This window comes from Empidonax traillii, unplaced genomic scaffold (assembly GCF_003031625.1).
Source record: "Empidonax traillii isolate 1590-97213 ecotype Southwest subspecies unplaced genomic scaffold, ASM303162v1 scaffold254:size1037790, whole genome shotgun sequence".
Taxonomy (NCBI): Eukaryota; Metazoa; Chordata; class Aves; order Passeriformes; family Tyrannidae; genus Empidonax; species Empidonax traillii.
In genome coordinates this window covers 339,649-360,999 of record NW_020955447.1, presented here as the reverse complement: position 1 = coordinate 360,999, position 21,351 = coordinate 339,649, and the positions used below count along the sequence as shown (strand labels likewise).

The window sequence follows — 21,351 nt, the reverse complement described above, 5'->3', positions numbered from 1 at the left end:
CATTCTTTACACTTTTTACCTGAAATAAAGCTGGAGCCCAATGTGGTAACCCCATTGTTTCCTCAAAGTCAGTTTTCATCTACAGACTACACTTGAAAGTGTGCCCACATTGCAATTACAGGATTACAGCAGCTTATCCAGTTATGCATGAGATGATTTTAAATTCACTGTTTTCAGGACCATTATAGTGATCTAGTTATTGATAGCATAGGGCAAATTTATATGCATGTAGAGGTCCAAGATGGTAAGAGCAGCCCAGATAGCAGTATTTGAACTTACCAGCTTCTAGTCATGTGGGGATGCCTACCAGAACTGACTGGTGTCTTACCACATGTAAAGAAGTTTTAGCACAAGAACTACACTGTATTTAGAGGTGGACCTGAACCACAGCTCCCAGAATAAGCAATCATTTGAGGGAAGGTTTGTAGATCCCTGCTGACGCTTTACAACTGCAGTCAACTCTTAGTTGCAATGCTTGAATACCTTAGTGTGAAAGGCAAAGTTGAAGAGAAGAACTAGGCAAATTGGCATTTGCTAATTTGCTCCCATTTACTAACTACAGCTCCTGAAGACCTCCCTTGTATAAGGCTAGAAAAGAATCAAAGACAGGGAAGGATGACGCCATCAAAAATTGGAAAGACAAATAGATGTACCAAGATTCGTTGAGTGAGGAAATTTCAAAAAGTATCCAGCTCAAAACAAGTTATCCTCTGGATAAAAGAAAGCATTTGGCAAGGCAATATGCCACCTTGGCTCCATTAAAATATCTTTGCGGTCTCTGAACATAGATATATTCTCTGTACTGAGACAGATGCATGGAATTTATTATATGCTCCAATAGAGTGTATGTCATCTAGACACAGCCAGCTCTCACAGGACAAGGGCATTGCAGAAAACTCTTCCTATGTCCCCAGACTCCATTCTAATTGGTGAGAAAATGTAAAGAATATCGCCCCGTTTCCTTTCCAGAGTGTACTGGAGCTGATGACTTTCTGCTTAAGGCAGGTTTGTCTCACAAGCTTAAATTTAAATTTGATGACTAACATATACAGTGCTCCCTTAGGCTTTGCTCATGTAAAATGAATGCAACCCTGCTGTCTACTGACCCCACATCAGTAGGGTTTCATTTTTCTTTTAAACTCTTAATAAAAGATATGTCTTTTCCCACCTCAAGGGAAAGCAAATAGCTAAATATTTCATCCACAGATGTTTTTAAATGTGTCCTCTATTTGGTGGCTTAATACAAGTTTTGCCCAGCTTGGTTGGAGATAATACTGCTGTAGTCTTTGTTGCTGAGTTTTCTCAAGGACTGTGAGTGTTTCTACTTCTCTTTATACTTCACTCTTAAGCTTTGCCATTATCTCCTCTAATTCCTCTTGATTCATTTGACATAATTGTTGGAAAATTTTTCCTGAAAATGTGGATATTCTGCTCTCACCCATTTAAGTCCTGCAATTAGCCCATATGTACTAATAAACACCCTGACAGAACCAACAATTATTTATATCATGAAGAGGTTCGGCCTCTGTGGGGAACCAGGACACTGGAGAAAACAATTTCATTCTAGGAGACATGGAAGAAAAATAATAAACAATAAAAAAAAGAGGCAATTTATTGTAAATCTGCTGATGCATTTGGACATTGAAAGTTCACAGAAGAGACAATAGCCATGCACATAACATAGGGGCATATTAAACAGGCAGCATGCATGGGAAAAGGTGCATGGCTCTCCTCTTACTCTGAACCCTACTTGTTTCCATGGATGGAATTCTAGTCAGCATGAGAGGAAACATGATCATGCCCTACATTCATAATGAAGCAATCAGTTGTGAATCATGTGTATTACGAGACAAGTTTATCTTCTCAGTAGCATGAAAAAAATTGTATTGATTCACTACACAAGAGACAAATCCAGACTGACACATGCACGACCATTTTACAATTAACTATCCTATGAATTCTTTCATAGTTTCTGCTAGGAAGTTAGATAAACTTTTCAAGTTAGCTAAAGTTGCTCACCATCATCATCAAAACAGCACATATTCCATACTCAAAACATTGTTCTGAGCTAAAAAAAAAAAAAAAAAAAAAAAAAGCACAGCATATACTGAGTTCCAAGACAGCGTTTATTTTTCTTTCCATGCATTTGAAAGAAGATCCCCCCAGCCTTGAAAACCTTGGCACTGGAAGTGAATATTCCTCTCTCATGTTGATTTAAAGCCTTTTGATAGCTCCCGAGGGAGTTGTTCCTGGCCAGCTCCCCATCCCCGCGCCCCTGGATTGCCCTCGAAGGGTGAGCCATCACCCTTTGCGGGTGCAGCTGGCCCGGCGGCTGTCACAACAGGACAGTCACAGTTAAGCTGAGGGGATTTGTGAGGTGTGCAGCTGTATGCAGAAGATGTGAATGTAGATCAGGCCTTCTTGTTTATACAGAAATGGCCTTTACACTGAAGCGGAATCAGAGACATCTGCCAAAATATCCCACAGAGAGCTAAGCACTAAGTCAGAACAATAACAGCAGCAAGCAACTTCCCATCATTCTTCCAGCATTTCTCAGTTTTTCATGAACTTTTTGTTTTGTTTTTTTTTGCAGCTAGTGGTGTGCTAGCTGTGTTGCTGATTATTATATTTCTGGACCAGATCAAATCTGATCAAGCAGAGACTGAGAAAGAAAAACTAGAAACACCATCCTTTTGGTCTACGTTCCTAGCAACTTTCAAGCATCTTAAAGATAAAAGGCAGTGTCTTCTAATCCCTCTGACAATGTACAGTGGGTTTGAACAGGGATTTCTTTCTGGTGACTACACAAAGGTGTGGATGAGAATGCAAATCTATTTCTGTCTGACTTTTTTTGGTGCCTTTGTGTCTTACTATTGCATCTGATCTATATTTATGTGTTAAATGAATATGTTTTCAATAGTGATTTGTGGATTGCTAAACTACTGCTTACTTCTATTTGAATGAACTCTGAGTGACATCTTCAAACAGTAGAGGCCAGCAGTAAATATGTCCCTTGGAACAGTCTCAAAAAGAGCATGGTAGAGAGCTTAACTCACCAGTGGAGGCCACAGCAGAAAGCTTCAGGTTCAGACTCTTCAGCTTGCTGTAAATAACAAACTGGGAGAAAAGCCAGAAGCCAGCAAAGCTTTTATGTCTTCCTTCCTTCTGGTTTCCCTAGAGTTTGTATAAGTGCAAGTCAGCACACATATCAAATATTTTATTTTGACAACCTTTACGGTAAGAGGGCAAGTCCTCAACATGGCTGGCTGAAAGCCCTCACCAGTCGCTAGTGCAACAGGTCCAAACCCTGATGGATTGAAACGATTAAAACTGCCTCTGCTCCTTTAGTTTCTCTACAAACCAAGACACACAGCAGGTGTGTTCTCCATGCACTTGTTGAAAAAAAAAAAAAAAAGACAAAGAAAGGGGGCAATCTTCCTGAGCTGCTTCTTTGATGCTTAAGCTTTCATACCTTGCATTGAAGCAGATGGAAGAGTACACTTGCTGCTATGTCGTAATGGATTGAAAGGGGTACTCCATGGCCACCTCCACTGGTCATATGCTCTCATAGGTTAGATCCTCTTCATTTCTTGGGAGCTGCTCTGTAATGACCATAGTTTCAACTGTCAATTTTCACCTCTTGGGCTATGAAGGGAATGGTAAAAAATTTCTAATGCTACTTCCAGGAGTTTTATTTGTATAGCAAGCTGTGCTCTGATTTGCTCTGCTTGTTATTGCTCTGTTTGCATGGCATCAGTCTGACTGGGACCTGGGTTAGGAGTATTGCCGCTGAAGACCAACTATGTCAATACACCAGGGACTTGTCAGCAAACTCTCCAGCTCTGCTCCTTTGATCTTGTCCATGCTATTTACCAAATACTCAGGCTAAGACCTTTGAACCTTAGCTGTGCATGTCCATGGAAGAAAATGTAGCACCACTATCTCTTCTCTTCCAGGCATACGTGACCTGTGCCCTAGGAATACAGTACGTTGGCTATGTGATGATCTGCTTTGCAGCTGTAAATTCCCTCTGCTCTCTGCTCTTCGGAAAGATCTCTCAGTTCACGGGTAGAAAACTTCTATTTGCATTAGGTATGTGAAGGTTTCTTGAATAACTGATCACCTCATGTAATAAATCAAAACTAGTGCTCCACCCCTTGCACCCCATGCACAGAGGGATAACTTGCTGTCAGCTATCAATTAAAACCAAAGCCAGTCTGGAGGCAAACTTTACAAACTTTAGTCATGAGAAGAGAGGCAGCACACTTCACAGTTAAGCACTGAATTGAGGTCTTTGCCTTGCATCGCTTTGCTGGTGATGTAAGTTCACGCTGCTTTTGAGGGTACCATCTACTAGAAGGTGCCCTATAGCCTTGATCCTTTATAGCTCTAATGTAACCAGTGATAAATGATCTTAATGCAGATGTTGAGACTTGCACTATAACAGTGAAGGATTTCTCCACTGGGCTGAAAAATCCTCACCTTTATGGAGTGAAAGAAAATCACTGTTGATCTGAGTCTCAGGGAATGGTGAATTTGGAAATTTCAGCAGAATTTCAGGAAAATTTTTAAATGTTGGCCTGGTGTCATTTCTACTGTTTGTTCTAGCAGGGAGTAAAAAAAAAATCATATGCCAGAGTGTCAGGTTAGAATAACTTAAGGGCTAGTAAGGGACAGTAATTTTCATTTTGCCATGGGAAGAAATTTGCATATTTAAGAAAGACCAAAAGCCACCAGACCCTCTAGATATCCTTAATTGTTTCCCCTGGCCTGAATGGAAATCTTGTTTAAGGACTAGGCAAGGAGAGCAGAAGGGTGTTTGCGCTCCCTTCCCACGTTCCTCACATGGTGAGTGCAAGTTTTTCAGCAGCCCCTTCTCCTACTCAGTGGCAGTTCGTGTCCTTTGGTCTAACAACCATGTCAGCACTGAGCATCTCTCAGCTCAGGAGACTGCTCAGAATTATGAATTGAAGATCTCAAAGGCCTGAATTTTCTTATATTTAATGTGATATCAACTCAGTACAAATTCCATGAACCAGAAAGATTTTAAGATTGCCTTGTGCTCTAGTTGGGAGAAGAATAAAAAAATTATTATCTATCACTATCTGTCCTATATATAATTACATCTATATGTCTCTTCTTTCTTTCTAAATCAACAGCCACAGTTACGAACACCGCCTGTATCATAGCGCTACTGCTGTGGAAACCTCATCCTAAGCAGTTTGCTGTGTTTTTTGTATTCCCTGCTCTTTGGGGCCTATCTGATGCTGTTTGGCAAACACAAACTAATGGTAAGTCCCAGTGACAATGAAATGTATTCTCTGGAGATACAAGAATCTACATGTTTGCATCTATGAAACAATGTGTGCATAAAAATTATAATGGCATTAAGGCAGCATCTAAAAGAAATGTGTTGAGTCATGGGAAAGTAGAAGAAATAAGAGCACATTGGGAATAAGTAAGAAAAATACACATTAAACCAATTGATGAAGATGAAGAAAGAAGAATACTGCAGTAGATGATAACAGATATTCAGAATAATATTCTAGAGGAGTATAAGTATTTCAAAGAAAGTTAGAAACTTAGAAGAATGATATATTTAATCTGTCTTTTAAAATAAAGGAGAGCACTCTGGATGAAAAACTTAAAGCTCAGCAACAAAAGAAGAAGAACATTAACTCTTAGGAGTTACTAGAAAAAAAAACTGAGGGAGAAAACTACAGAAAGAAACATTATACAACCAAGTAAATCCATACAGTTCTGATTTACTCCATTTCAAAAATCATAATCCAGTGTGATAAGGCATAAGAAGGCAATAAAAAGGAGCTGAGTCATGTGAGACTTCCACTTGAAGGAAGCCTAACAAGCTAGAGCTCTTTAGCCTGAACAAGTGATAAGTACAGAAACCAGTTTATAAGGTCATTAAGAATATGGAGAAGGTGATTAGAAATTCACCGATTCTCTCAAAAACAGAACTAGTGTCACCAGATAAAGTTATCATGCAGAAGCCTTTGTAGAAATTAAACCAAATACTATTTTTCACACAATGCATAATCAAAGTATGGAATTCATTGCCAAAAATATGTTTTTCAGCTGAAATTATATCACCTCAGGGGAAAATGTTCTTTGGGGCTATTAAGGGCTGGTGGTCCAGAGAAAATCTCCAATTCAGAGTGTTCTACTTCTTTGATTGCCAGAGTCAGGAAGACTTCTGGGGGGAAATATCACTGTATACTTGCCTCGTTTCTTACACTTTTGACTCAGGAGCCTGTTATTGAAAGTACACCATTGGACTTCAAATCTCATGCATTAGCTTTATCCTTACAGTCTTTTATATTCTGCTTTTTGAAACAGTGCAATTAATGATTATGTACAGTTCAGATAATGAGCTGATGCAAACTGACTTCTGTAAGGGATTGTTTAAACTTATCTCTTAATGAAAACTAAAGGAAGTTCTCTTACAGACCCTAAAGCCAGACTCTCAAGTGCTGGAGAGGGCAAGAAAGAGCTATAGTCTGTGATGACTTGAAGTAAAGTCTGCTCATGATTGTCAGTCATAATCTTTTTAAATCAATGCCATAGCCTGGGTCAGTAAGAAAGTTAAATGGTCTTCCATCTGCTCCCATATTTGGCCTCTTATTTCATCAATATTGTTTTCCTCTGTCTCAAATTTATATTTGGCAGATGTCATTGGAATATGCATGGAGCAGAACTAGCTCCTCTGGGCACACATCAAGTTATTTGTCTTGGCCTCCCTCCCTTTGGTCCCTTTGCTTGTTTCAGGAGCTTAGATGATTTCACCCACTAGATGAGAGACTGTCATGAGAGAGCCAAAGGGAAAACACAGCAGTCCATTGCCTGGCACTGACAGTGCTCTCCTTTCAAGCACATGTAGAGTCCCTGCCCCTACACGCAAGGAAGCAACCAGCCAGCATCCTTCTCTGCCACTCCAGAAGCTCCAGCTCATATCCCCTAGAGGAGAGCTTGCACTTACATCAAGGGATACCCTCTCATCATCTCACATCCTAACCGAGAGCCTTGCGCCTTAGGGAAAAATTTTAAATCAGTGCACTCGTTACTCAGGTTCATGGAAGGACAACATCAGTGAGGATTTGCTTTCTCTGAAGTAAAATTGTTCATTCATTTCCTGCTTCTTCAGCCACAATCTTTCTGACTGCTCACTAAGCTTCTTCTCAACACTCCTGAGAGCCATATCCTAGTCTTCTACTGGGATAAAGGACCTGCCCTTTGTTCTGCTTCTGTCTTTTCCAGAAAGTCTTGCCCTCAGACAACGGGCTTCTTTCAGAATCACAGAAGGGTTAGGGTTGAAAGGAACCCCTGGAAGTCAGCTGGTCCAACCTCATCGCTCAAGCAGGGCCACCCAGGCATAGCCACTTACTTAGGACCATGTCCAGACAGCTTTTGGTTATTTTCAGGGAGGGAGACTCCACACCCTCTCTGGGCAGTCTGTGCCAGTGCTCATCCTCAAAGTAAAATGTTTTCCCTGACGTTCAGAGGAAAATTCTGGTATTTCAGTTTGTGCCCATTGCCTCTTGTCCCTTTTTCTTGGGCACCACTGAAAAGAGCTGGGCTCCATCATTTTTGTAGCCTCTCTTCAAGGATTTACACACATTTGAGATGTCCTCAGTAAAGACATCTCCTCAGTAAGTTCCCTGCACACCTGACAAAGATGTACCTGAGGCCCTCATTAGGAAAAAAAGGAGTAGGTACAGAGGACCTATTGTTAGAGTATTAGAGTATTAGAGGAGGTGTCTGGGAAGTGGCTGTAGTTCCCAAACACTGAGATGAGGCATAGGCAGTTTCATGGTTACTTAATAGTGAGTGAGCTCTGCAGCTATGTGACAAAATATATGCTGTATCACTGCACTGTAACAGGTCATGTCCATTCCCAGATTCCTGAAGGATACTTGTGAAAATTTCACCAGTGTTTTAGCTTGGAAAAACCCCCAAATGTTCCTTTTCCTCTAATAATGTCTTTTTCTTTTTTTTTTTTTTGTCTGTACCTTATTCAACTGTTTCACAGCTCCCAGATATAAAATTATAAAGTTTGCTTTGTCACGTTGTCACAGTGAAATACTGAGTGATGACATGAAACCTTAATAGAGAGGTGCAGTGACATTAACTCACAATGCTGCATCCCAGAACAGGATCTTTCATTTGACGTACCCACTTGGGACTAAATGTCTTCTCCCCTTCATCAGTTTTATTCAGATATGCATCACATGAGAAATTCCCAGCATCAAAGACTATAAGACCTCTAAAACAGCATTGGTGACTGGGGTCTGTGGTATTTCCTTTGATAAGCTCCCATGACTGCTGCTAGGGCTTCAGTAGATTAATCAGTGAATACATGCAATGGCATTGTGCCACATTCTTAAGGCGTTCTGTGGTAATCGAAGATGTCTCACTTTGTGCTGCTGTGAGTAGCTAATACTCGAGTACCCCCTAGAGGATATGTAGGGTCACGATGGATGAATCACTTTATCTTATAAAGGCTTCCTAACATCTTTTTGTTAGGAAAAACACGTGTGGACACTCTCATTTATTTCCAACAAAAACTGCTTCATTTCAGAGCATGTAGTGACCTTTCTTTTTTAACTTGAGCAGAGATGCTGTTCTTACCCACTGACAATAATTGCACTTGTGGTGTAACAATTGTGTGGCACAGAGCTATCAGGTAGACTACAGTAAAATCAAGTTCTTTACAGGCTGATGTGCATCTTCAGGAAGAATATGAATGAGTCTAAAGAGTTTATAAGCCTAGGCTTCAATAATTTCCAACTGTCCTGTCATATATGCATGCCTGCTACTACCAGGGGAAGGAGTAGGAATATGGGCAGTGGTAAACAAGCAGGATAATTGCCATGTAAAAATGTAGATCTAGCAGCCTCTCTACTAAGCCAGCCCAGCAGGTCCCGGTGAAGCTTCAGCCAGGCAATTTGCATCACACTGCACTTGACAGTGTTTGTGATGAGAACAAATATTTAGGTTAGAAGCAAAACCACCGTTGTGCTCCTATGTAACTGCTAGCTAATACCACATGTGCATCCTGAAAATAAGGACTTCCCAGCCAAGTCAGCCCTTCCTATAGCTGAACCTTGGACTAGATCCTCACTCAATTCTCCCATTGTTTGGTTGAAAAAGAAGGCTTCAAAATAGCAAGGGAAAACATGTACCAGATGAAAGAACACACGGAACTGTCATGACATCAGAAACCTTCCTATATTAAACTCTCTTCACTAATCCCTTTTCAGAAGATAACACTGGGCATATCAGGAAAGTTTTATGAACAACTTGCACTTTTTCATTTATTAGGCAAAACTACGAAGGATTATCATATAATTCATGCTACGCTCCACTCAGTCAGTTTAATGAACTAAGTACATCTTGTGATGCACTCATCCAGATTTTCCATTGTGTGTAAATTGAAACAGTCCAGTAAATGTCTTCTTGAAGTTGTCAGAATTCAGTGGGTTTGTACATAAAGATGGAGTCTCCCCCTGTTTAACAAAACTGAAGGAATAGTTGAGTCTACCCAGACTTTCAGGGAACTTTGTACTCCTCTGGCTGAATGTACATAGTTCAAACAGATATGGTGTTAGAGAAGTGGATGAGAAGAGTCAAGGTTCATGATATTCTTCTCTTCCCTCCCTGAACACCACAGCTGAGTCAGAGGAAATGCCCCCTTCTTTGTCACAACAGATGCTAGTTCAGCACCCAGAGGAAAGCAAGCTCTCTCCCCTTTCCTGTCTGCTCCACTAGTCAAACCTGGAGGCTGGGAATCCCTCCTTGACTCCCAGTTGTGGATGTGAACTGACTGAGCTCACTGGGAACTTCCCAGTGAACACAACTATATTAGAATGATATGTTTAACTAAGTCTCTATGTCAAGCAAGTTTTCCAGTTGCTGCCCAGGGGTTCTGTATGCATCAAGGATTTCCTATTTGCCAAGCCATCCAGAAGCTGAAAATTTGAAAACCTGGTTATCTCAGAGATGCAAATCTTCCCTGCATACTAAATTCGAGCCCAGTTGTAGCACTTTCCTCAACTTTCTAAGTGTTTTGGGTAAGTTTATTTCTCTCAGCTTGGCACATATGAAGACCAGACATTACCACCACTGGCAACAATGTGTGAGCCTCACCTGGGGGCTCGCTGAGGCTGGGTTCTCATGAAAACTAGGGACATGCATTTTACACAGTCTGCATGTTCTCAGGCAGGTGAAAGAGTTCGAAGAATAGGTCAACAGTGCATACAGGGTACAATCAAGTTCTTCCTGAAACTGGTGAAGTATGGAAGAAAATTGGTCCCTGAGGACCATGTTGTCCCTAGTCAAAACTGCTTATTCTGTGAAAGCCTGCAAGGACTTGGTATGACCTTCTCAATAGTTATACATGGAGACCCTACAATGTCAAAAGCCATTTCCGGACATCTCCTCTTTCTCCTTACTTACTTGTTCATCAGTGCAAGAACCTTCATTTTCATGGCTGATATTTTGAAAAATAAACTTCCTGGCATATCAATAGAGCCCATCCTTTCTTCCTTCCTCATGTTTTCATTCCCTTTTATCTGATATTCTCTATTTTGTCTGATTTGCTCTGTTATTTCACTTATCATAATTCACAGAGGCACAAAAAGTTTTTAAGACAAAGCTTCTATTTTCCTTTCTCTGACATGTATGAGGGAGTGCCTGTCTTCCCCATTGCAATCTAGTTATTCCCTTTGCAGAAAATACTTGGTTGCAGGCTTAATCTTCATAAGCCATGTCCTTTATTCATTTCTTCCAGGACTCTATGGCATTTTATTTGAGAAACACAAGGAGGCTGCCTTTGCAAATTACCGTCTCTGGGAATCACTTGGATTTGTCATCGCCTTTGGTTATAGCACCAAATTGCAAGTTTACATCAAACTCTACATTTTATTGTCTGTACTTGTGTTGTCTATGGTGACATATGGAGCAGTTGAATGCCTTGAGGCTAAGAGCTCACCTGGGACACCTACTGCTACGAAGAAGGAAAATGGAGGACCACTCACCCAGGAAACACGCATGTAATCCAACAGGGTCAGAGTGATGGAGGAAAAGCAAACAAACTGGACAGTTCCTGTGTCTCCAAGGGCATTCCAATATGTACTACCTCCAGAAAGATGGTAATGGAACAGATTTCATGTAATACAGATTTAATATAATACAAATGTCTTAGAAGTTAAAATCTCTTTTAATGTCTCAGTTTTATAAGGGAAGATTATCTGACTTCACCCTTTCATGCAAATGACTAACTAAATGTTGTATTTTTTTATTAATAAAGTCTTAATAAATGTAAACAAGACTCCTTAAGTCCTCATTTTTTTTTCTGTGGATAAGACCTTGTACCATAGCTCTACAATCAAACCTAAAATACTCACAACTGGAACAAGAAGATAAGAGCAACTGGTGTTGCTCAGCTGATTGCTGACAACACACATCTGTCCTTATAAAGATCTATGTTGTTATTATGATGCATTCTTTAACACCTGCTGTAAATAACAACTTATAAACTGTCTATATCTACACTTCATAACGTCATACCTCATAATCCACTGACCACTGAGTCCACCAGCTTGTCTTGGGTCAGGAGGGAGCTGTGCTTCTGTCCATGTCATCCCTCTATCCCAGACCTCTTTCTCTTTTGGTTTTCGTGTCTCTAATTTTTCTGTCACCAGTTACAGCAACTTCATCCTAAAAGAGATGCCTTCCACATGACCAAATACTTCTGTCATTATGACCTTCCCCCCTTTACCATCCATCTTTCCCAGACAGAGCTGTTTTCAAGATGAGCAGCCAGGGCATGTTACTTAGGGAACCGATCCATGACAAGGGTGCAGGTAACAGTGGAAGTCACAGAGTGGTAAAAGAAAAGGAGGATGGGCCTACACTCTAATAACTCCTTGAGACCTACATGTATCCACCAGTGACTTAGATGAGGATTTCCCTCATGTCATTTCAACTTCTCTTTAGTTTTATCCATATTTTTCCAGATTTGGATTTTGGGGTTTTTACTACAAAGAGAAAAGTGCTACAGTGCAATTACTTGGCAGTGTTCCTGTATCTTAATGAGAGAGAACTGTACAGACATGATCATTACTGGTAATGACACTACAATCAGATCCTTTGTGTGAGGCAGACAGCAAAAAAGGAATTGGAAACAAATGCTGTTCATCTCCAAGATTAGTGCTGCCTCTGGAAATAAACTACAAGGCTAGTTAAGTTGCTGCCTGCCATGGAGCTAACACTTGAAGCTACTTCCTCTCAGTTATTACCGTAACAGGAGGATGAGGCACCATACGGTGTGACAACAATGATGCAATTTATGTGGAAAAAAATCCCTGAACTGTTAGGTCTTTTGAACAGCAGTAAACTTCATGCTACTTTACTATATCTCTTGTATTTCTTATTCTCAAGCATCTGGACTCTGCTCCAGACTTTACATTGATTCATGGATTTCCAAATGATGAGCTTCTTTTCCAGGTTTCACACAATGAAGTAAAGTTCATTATGTCCTACAGAAAAGGAAGTGACAGGTGGGCTGCCTCACAGATCCACCTTTCTCTTGCGCATTTGCCCTGTCAGCTCAAAGTCATGCTGTTCATCTCTCTGCTGGAAATACAAATGGCAAAACTACGGTGGCTGCAGAATCCTGACAGCCTCCCAGCTGCCCAGCACTTACAGATGGATTTTCTAGGCTGCTGCTGATTCTCACCCTGCACTGCTTCCATCTCATACAGAAACACAGCATCATATTTCAACACATCTCTGAATTCTCCTCTGATTTTTTCTTTTACAAAGCAATATTTAAAGGCTACTGAAGCAAAAAAAGAGATTTTTGAGATCAACATCAGTGAAAATCTCATCTGCGTGAATGTACTAATTTTTTATTTGTAATAACCCAGCACAGAAGTCAGGATCCTGCTACATGAGATGCTCTACAACTTCAGAACAAAAAGACAATCCATCCCTTAGAGAGACTATACAGCTTGATAAGTTTCTCTCTTTACTCCTGCACTGGGTCTGTCTGGGTTGGAGTTAATTTTCTTCACAGCAGTCCATATGGTGCTGTGTTTTGGATTTTAGTAACTAAAAGAGTGTTGATAACACACGTGTGTTTTGGTTGTTGCTGAGTAGTGTTTGCAGAGCAGCAGTAAAAGCTCAGGGCAAATGAGGAGGAAGTGAGGACATTCTTGGTTATGGCTTTTGACTTCCCAAGCAATCACTATTCCCACTGAAGTCCTGTTTTCCAGGAAGTGGCTGGACACCTGTCTGCCAAAGGGAAGTAGTGCATGAATTCCTGTTTTGTTCTGCTTGCACACACAGTTTTCTTCTCCTTTTAAATTGCCTGTCTCTCAAAGCAGGAGTTCTATCACTTTTGCGCTTCTGATTCTCTACTTTATCCTGTTAGTGGGGGAAGTGAGTGAACAACTTGGAGGATGCTTCATTGGTGGCCAGGGTCAACACAGCACACCTCCTTAATTGTTTGGTTCTCTGTGTGCCCAGGATTTGTCTGTAAAATTCACCAATACCATATGAACAAACAGCTCCTTACACTACATATTCCAACTGAAACCATAAGGAGCTACCAAGGAGCAGAAAAGGTGCTCTGACCTTGGAGAGGATCTCAGTATCACTGACATTGAATCGGCACAGGAGATAGAACACTGTAGCCTGTGGTTTTGGGAGATTTTTTCACTCTTGATTTTGTCACAGGACTTCACTGTAGCCATTTCCCAAATTGTAATAGAAGAGGAAAAACAACTCTTCCATTGCACAGGGAGCGCGAGGAAAAACTCTGTTGCCTTGGCAATGAAAGCCACAGCTACATGTGGCAATGCAATGAACATGCTTATTCCTGGGACAAGATGAGTATAAAGGTGCCCATTAGTCTTGGACATGACCTAAATGAAAACTGTCATTTAGCATGGACAGTACACAGTTACAAAATTTGTACGGTTTTGTTTACTGTAAAGGCAATAGGGATTTTGCTGCATAGTATATATAAAAAAATATAAAAATAAAACATAAAAAAATCTTTGGCAGAAGTTAAGCTAAGAATACCTCTTAATTGAAATGCAAGTTAAAAAAGGATGGTTGAAGTTTCTGTGACATGAGGCCTCTGCCCTTTCATGGCCAAGGAAGACTCTACAAGCCCTGTTTCAGTCTAGCAGGCAGAGCACAGCATGGGTCTGTCTGTGCTGAGACCTTAATTAGCAGCAGGGTGCAGATAGGCTCACCCTTCTCTACTCCGTGTTTCACCAGATAGGCTCCCATCTCTGTGTTACTTAGTGTCACAGACAAAAGCATCCTGCTCTCCAAAGGGCCAAGGCCAGACTAGATGGGGCACTGAGCAACCTGGGCTAGTGGGAGTGTCCGTGCCCATGGCAGGGGGATTGGAACGAGATGATTTTTAGGGTCTCTTCATAGAATCATTCTGATTCTATGATTGTAAGGTCTCTGCTTCTAGGTGCTGCATTAATTTAGACAAGTGCCTAATCCCAGAGTTACTGTTTTATAATTATACTTCGAGAGCTTCTACTTATATGTGATATGACTTTCTTAAAATCAGATAGGTGTTCTTTGTTAGTTAAAGTGTTTTCTCTTTTTTTGCTCTTAATTATCAGGGAATTTGAAGCAGACATATTGTTATATCTAGGTCTGGTTAGATAATTTCCTGTAAACTGGCATTCCCTGAATGCCAGAGGTTTAATTTCATTCCCTGAGTGCCAGATGTTCATTAATAGAAGATGATATGAACAAACCACCAAAGAAAGCTTCATTGTTCAGACATTGCTAACAGCTTAATTTATGATTACCTAATGAAGACTGTGATGGCACAGTTTACCACACATGGTTTTCATGTTCAACAGGCCTAGATAACAGCAAAGATAACAATCATTTCCTGGGACCACCACTTTAGATTTGTGTGCAATCTCAGCAGCAAGCTCCCAACTTTCTGGGGCTGAAGAGAATGACTCACCACAAGAGACACAGCAAGATTACTCCTATGGAAGTCCTATTACACCAAGATCACACTTCAGTAACTACTTCCCATGTTTCTCTCCTGTTCCCTATAAACCCCTCACCCAAGGAAAGTCCCTCTAAGGAAAATTCAACTGCATTCTGTCTCTGTGCAATTTAAATCTTGCTCCCTCCCTTCCAACACTAGCTTAAATCTGAGATGGAAGGGTACTGCAAGTCTGACTGTAAGACATCACTAAATATGTTAATATACATATTACTATTGGAATATAGAATTACATGTTACTTTGCAATATGGAAAGTCATTATATACAGAAATTCAAATTTTGGCCACAGTCTCAGCCATTACTGATGCCTAAAGGCCCTTTCCAATAGGAGCCTTATACCTCACACCTTGGACCAAAGCTTGCTTAAAAACCTTTTGTTTTTAAGCAAGAATTCCCTCACTACAGGATATAAGATGATCCAGGGCTATTTTTAACCCACATACTACAGTCCTACGGTAAAGTAGTCTTATACTCCTAACCCCACTGCCCTGCTTCCCAGCCTTCCAGAAATACTTCCTGGCCTGTTCGCTAAAACCGTCCTCCCATTAAGCCCCAGTTGAAACTTTCCTGGGCTTGCTGTCTGCATTGTAACACACTTATTACAAACTTCAGAGTGCTGCTTGTAGAAGGGCTCTGTGAGTGCTCTGTGGTTACCCCTCAGAGCCTGTCAGCAGCAGAATGCATTGGACAGCCAGAACATAAGTACATCTCATGAGGGATCCACAAATGTCAGAGCGGAGAGAGAAACATGGCTTTTCATCCTGTAATATTTTTTTTTTTTAACATTCAAGTAAGTAATGGGAATCCTGAACTGTTTTGTGATTTGCAAAACTTTTCAATTATGTTAGTTTATATTTTGCTAATGGTAAAGCATGTCATTTCACATTTGGGCTTCTAGTTTTAAAATTAAATTGGTATTTAGAAGATGTCTTTCTGAACCATTGTCTCTTCAAAAATGAAACTAGTATATTCTGACAATTTCAAAACAAGAAAATTCAAAGTAAATAAAAATCTGACAGAAGATTATTTTGTTCTCTGGAAAAAAGCTTTCAATTTCAACAAATCGTAATTTTTCCACAGAAAAGTGTCCCTCACTAACTCAGCTGACACTACATTGCATACTTCCAGGTGTGACTTTTTCCCTTGATTTCTGTAGTTGTTTGGAAGGCAGAGACTACTTATTCTGAAGTCTAAAACTCAATCTGAAAAGAAAAAACAAGAGAGTCACTACAATAATAGGATGTGAAGGAGTCTTGTCTAGCATATGGACCATCCATTTTGTATATTTTTTTACTTGCTACTTTTTGAGAGAAAGTGGAGGTTGGTATGTTAATGCTTTGTGAGAATGGTCCTCAGCTCAAACACTCTTCTCTCATCTAAGACACCTGGCCCCAAACACAAAGTCTAATCCTCAGGGACAATTAGACTGCAGGGTTTTAGCTCTGTAGTTTTCTTGGAAAATAGAACTGAGAGAAACAGCAATGCTTTCAATTGTACAGGTCCATGGGACTTTTTTTGCTCTATGCCACCAGCCAGTAAGATAGGTCTTCAGTTTGAGTCTTGTATATATTGAAATAGATGGATAGGATGAGCTGTCTATATTGCTGTGAGAATTTCTATGCTCAGTATAACTCAAAATACATTTTTTATTTATAAAAATACATGTGGTCCATTATCTGCTGCCAACATTGACAGTAGGAAATAGTATTTCTTTCAGAATCTACATACATTTCTATGGAACATTATTTTCTTGAGAGGAAAGTGATGAGACAAGAACGTGCCCTGCTTTTCAGGAACTGAGGAGGAGCTTACTGGAGGAATAGAAGATTATCAGTGAGTCAAAAGCATCATGTGAGAGGAGGAAAAGAGCACTGGAATCAACAGGCATTTTCCTACTGTTGGTTTTGCATTGGGCTTTCTAATCTTAACCAAGAGAGTTTGCTCAGATCAGGGCAACATACTAAGTTAGCATAACGTGTCAGTAATGCAGCAGTACAAAGGAAGTTAGACTAAGCAAAGTTACAGCCACTGGACTAAAGAGAGTTGTAAAAAAAAAAAACAAACCCAAACCAAAAAATAACAAACAAACAAAACCCCAGAAGCAAATAGGAAAAACTCATACAATCATTAAATGGCTTGGCTTGGAAGGGGTCTTAAAGTAGAGATGGAAATGATAGCATGTGACTATGATACAAGAGATATTTGAAGGTATTGGTGTTCTGTCTCCATGAGAATGTCTCTGCAATAGTCAGTGAGACTTTACTGGAGTGTGGCTGAACTCAATTTGACAAAAAAAAAAAAAAAGAAAGATGACTCAGAGTGGAACCTGTACTGCTGGAACTCTCCTTTCCACATGACAGACCATCACAGCATTAAACCATGGCAGAGATTTAAACAGTGCCCAGAAGCTCTTCAGATCACCAGAACAGACTGCCTGGGAAAGCATCTAAAATGTGTGAAAGAAGTATAAGGATAAGTTCTGTATGAATTTAGTCCTGTGGCTTCCATCATACCTAATGACTATGTTAAATTTAGAGCAGAATACATCAAGGAGAGACAAGTAGGCAGAAGAACATAGCTATTGGATTTGCAAGCCTGTGGATCTCTCCTGTGGAAGGGGCATACTCATTTTCCAAGACATTATAAACTTAATATATGACTGTACAGTTATTGTGCAGAAGTACATTAGCAACTCCTTGCTCACTTCAGGGTATAAATTGGAACTGCACCTTTATGTATGTGTGATCAGTTTTTGCCTCCTCACCATTTATAGTTATGAAGAAATTCTGGTAAGGTTTTGCTGCTGAAAAGTTTGACTTCGGTTCTCTGGACAAGGTCTATTCCCAAAAACACCAGCATCAACAAATACAGAGTTTCATATTAAAAATACAAAGAAGGGATTATCTGTGACTGCAAATGGATGTTCAATGAATGTCATTCTTACCTTTGAACATTTGGGGTTGATGACATGGTCCTCTGGCAGATGATCAATAACACAGTGATTTCTTACCCTGCTTGCTGTGAACCCCTTACCAGTGGATTTCCAATTGCTTTGAGCTCTTTGGCTTTGACACCCTGGTTTTTGACAAATTCAAGCCACAACTTTTAGAAATCAGCTACATCCAGCATTGTTTTTCAGCTGCTCCATTGATGACACCATGAGAAGAAAACTTTTTCACGATTTCTTTTCACAAAAACTTTTTCAAGCATTGCTGAACTGCTGAACTCCAAGCAGATTGACATTTTCAGGCAAAACCCAGTAGCTGGAACAAAGGCTGGCAGAAGGTGTGTGCCCCAGAGCACAGCTGGTAAGCATGCCTGGCTTACTCACTTGTGAAAGAGGGGCTAAATGTATTTCTGCTTCTTTTCTACAATCTGCCCTGCATGCTGTGAGAGGATCAATTCTTAAGGTAGCTGTCCTGACCAAGAAAACTGCCAGGGCACTTTCAAGTAAAACATTGATTTCCCAGATGCAGGAAAAGAATACCATTGCAAAAATAACCTCCCAAGTAAAAGTTGAAGCTAAAAATAAACAAATCCCAGGAGGCTAGGCATTCTCCATCCAAACCTGCCCAGCTCAGCAGCTGGCTACCTACACTTGACTTCTGCAACTACAAGTTAACACATGCACATATTTCCTCTCTGATAAAGACCCATGGCCTATGCCCCTGGCTGTCTGAATGGAAGTAGCTCTGTTCAGAAGTCACATCCTATTCTAAATTTAAATAAAAATTGAGGCCAAATACTGGCTGTAGCATATTTTTGCTAATGCCAGAAAAACCTGTGGAAAAGCAAGAAGTGGGGTTTCCCAAATGTGTTTCATCTCCCTGTAGGATTCACAAAAATTTGTTCATTATAAATCCTCTAGGACAAAAGGCATAGTGAAATAGGTATGTGTGTTGCTACAGTTAAAGCACAATATACAGTCACACTTGATTTGGGTTATTCGTATTCCTACAACTATAAACCCTTGATGGTAGAACCAATGCTTCTGCTTAACTAATGTGAGTGGAAGGTGGAGGAGAGGGAACATGAGAATAGTCTGTGAAAAACAAAGTGGTATGTGTCATAACTTGTCTGTGAAGGACTCAGATTGACAGAGATTGTCATTCAGGTAGGTGCTTTTCTGCCTCCTCCTTTTCAAACCCAATGTGTGCCCCTTATTTCAGTAATTCCTTTGCTATTTATATTATAAAATATAAATAGCACCTGAAAAGCATGCCCTGCTAGAACGATGGTCAGACATGGGTTGGCAAAAGTGCTGTGAAACCTTCAGTAGTTTCACCCTTGATTTCACCAATAAGTTTGCCATGGGTTTGCCAGAAAGTGGAACCAGGCCCATGCTTATATATCATTACAACCACCCTGAAAGCTGGTGCTAACAAGGTGAATGTACATATCAGCACAGTGAATACATATGTCAGCAAGGTGTTTGCACATATGCATTGTTGCATGTACAGTTTTAGAGACTGGTTTGCACATATTCCCCATGTGTTACACACTTGCAGCACCACAGGCCAAATTATTCCACAGTCAAAATGCCTTCTGTGAGTAGACTGAAGCAAGGAGTAAGGAGCGCAGTAACAAAATTGTTCCTTATTTGATTTACAATTACAAGGATCACATATCTACAGGGTTCTGTGATTCTGTGACACACAATTTATTGAATAGTAAATAGCGATTTAGGGCTAAAGGCTGCAAACAAAGACTGTTTTCTGAATTATTACAGAAACAAAGAGAATGCCAGCATTTTAACTGGAGAACAGGGACCTTTTGTTAAAGGAATTAGTGGGAATAAAAACAATGATCCTTTATAAAACATTGGTATCATATTTAGTTTCCCAGCTAAACTGAAAACATTACCCCCATTCACTTTTTTATGATGCCTAATTGAGAAAAAAAATCAAACATACGTTTGTTTTGTTCAGTGTAAGGAAGCATAAACTGAAATTCTTAGTGAAACACATGGAAAAGAATGATATCTTGGATTTATTTTGGTTAGAGTTTCCTTTTACAAAACAAATAAAATACGCTATTTCAGCAGGGAAAAGCTGAAAAGGAGAGTTACGCAGGAGTAAAGAGGAAACAATGCAATTTTCTCATTACACTAGCCAATATCAAACTGCATGGATGTTCACAGCATCATAATTAAGCTGATAAATTGAAGTATGTGTATGATCAACATCAGCAATGCTTCTTGCTCTTTCTTTCAAAAATACTGTGTAATTTGAATGGTGATTTTTTAATAGTCTGAGTCCCTGAAAACTAAACAGAAGAAAGAGCAATTCTGTAATGTTGCAATTATTTTATGCTTAGGGGTGAGAAAAGGCTAAAGCAGCATGCTATGAAGATGTATTTGGTGTTACAGGAATTTGGAAGGCATAAGAAGATAATTGGACATCTCAGTCAACAGGCAGGTAATGAACTGAGCTCTCCAGGAGAAATGTTTCAGTAATTTCAAAAAATTCACTTCCCTGGAAGTGTTCAAGGCCAGGCTGGATTGGGCTTCGAGCAATCTGCTCTAGTCAGCGTAAGACAACACTGAACTGTATATTTGAGTCTCTTATGCCATGGTCCATAATTGTAGTCACTTTCAAAACCAAATTGCAGAAAAATAAGGGAAAGTGTGATCAGTATCATGAAACAAAGACTTCAATGAGCAGTACTGTCGGCATTTATTTTAATGCTGCATATACAAAGAGCGCATGACCGCGTCTCATTCAGGTCTCACTCAAGAGACATTACATTCAGATAAGGTTATTCCAATCTAAGCCAGTCACTCAGCCACAGTAATTTTCAGCCTTATGGATCCATCCAGTCCTTTTCACAAGTTAAATCTTCCTAACAGTTCTGACCTGCCAAGAAAATGGGTTGAGCTACATACGTACAGTGCAGCCCTTTGTGGGGAGGAATTACTTCTTATCTAGGATGAGATTACCCTCCTCATCTTTGATTTGAACTCGTCCAGTGGAGTACTTGGTTTCCCGTCTGCCGTTGCAGTACACAGTTTTCACAGTGCCATCTGGGTACTCCCGTCTCTTGAACTGTGCAGTGTGAATCTCCTTCTGGCCGTTACGGAATATCACTATTTTATCTCCATTCCTGAAAGAAGTGACAATGAATGAAGTAATGAGAAGGCATTGTCTGTTATTAACCTGTCTCGCTGAGCTGTCTAATGTGACTCAATGAAAGTGGAGAATAATGTCAGAATTAACACAGAATGGCATTAGAGATTTTATCTTACAAAAAGATTTCAATACATAGTATAATAGCCAAGGGA

At 40.1% G+C, this 21,351-nt stretch overlaps 2 protein-coding genes across 4 annotated transcripts in view; both read left to right on the top strand.

The window, feature by feature from the left end:
* Positions 1-11,222, top strand: part of UNC93A (unc-93 homolog A) — a 20,011-nt gene extending 8,789 nt beyond the window's left edge. For all 3 annotated transcript variants that reach the window (XM_027889141.1, XM_027889140.1, XM_027889142.1), the window contains 4 exons: positions 2,594-2,811; positions 3,957-4,092; positions 5,160-5,291; positions 10,805-11,222. In XM_027889141.1, the coding sequence (XP_027744942.1) occupies positions 2,594-2,811; positions 3,957-4,092; positions 5,160-5,291; positions 10,805-11,070 (752 nt within the window). In that variant the 3' untranslated portion in view covers positions 11,071-11,222. The remainder of the gene's footprint in view (positions 1-2,593; positions 2,812-3,956; positions 4,093-5,159; positions 5,292-10,804) is intronic.
* Positions 11,223-11,864: 642 nt separating this feature from the next.
* On the top strand, positions 11,865-17,981 carry TTLL2 (tubulin tyrosine ligase like 2). Its single transcript, XM_027889144.1, is given in 5 exon segments — positions 11,865-11,879; positions 17,304-17,366; positions 17,368-17,633; positions 17,635-17,866; positions 17,868-17,981. Coding segments are annotated over 5 exon segments (690 nt in total).
* Positions 17,982-21,351: the final 3,370 nt, after the last annotated feature.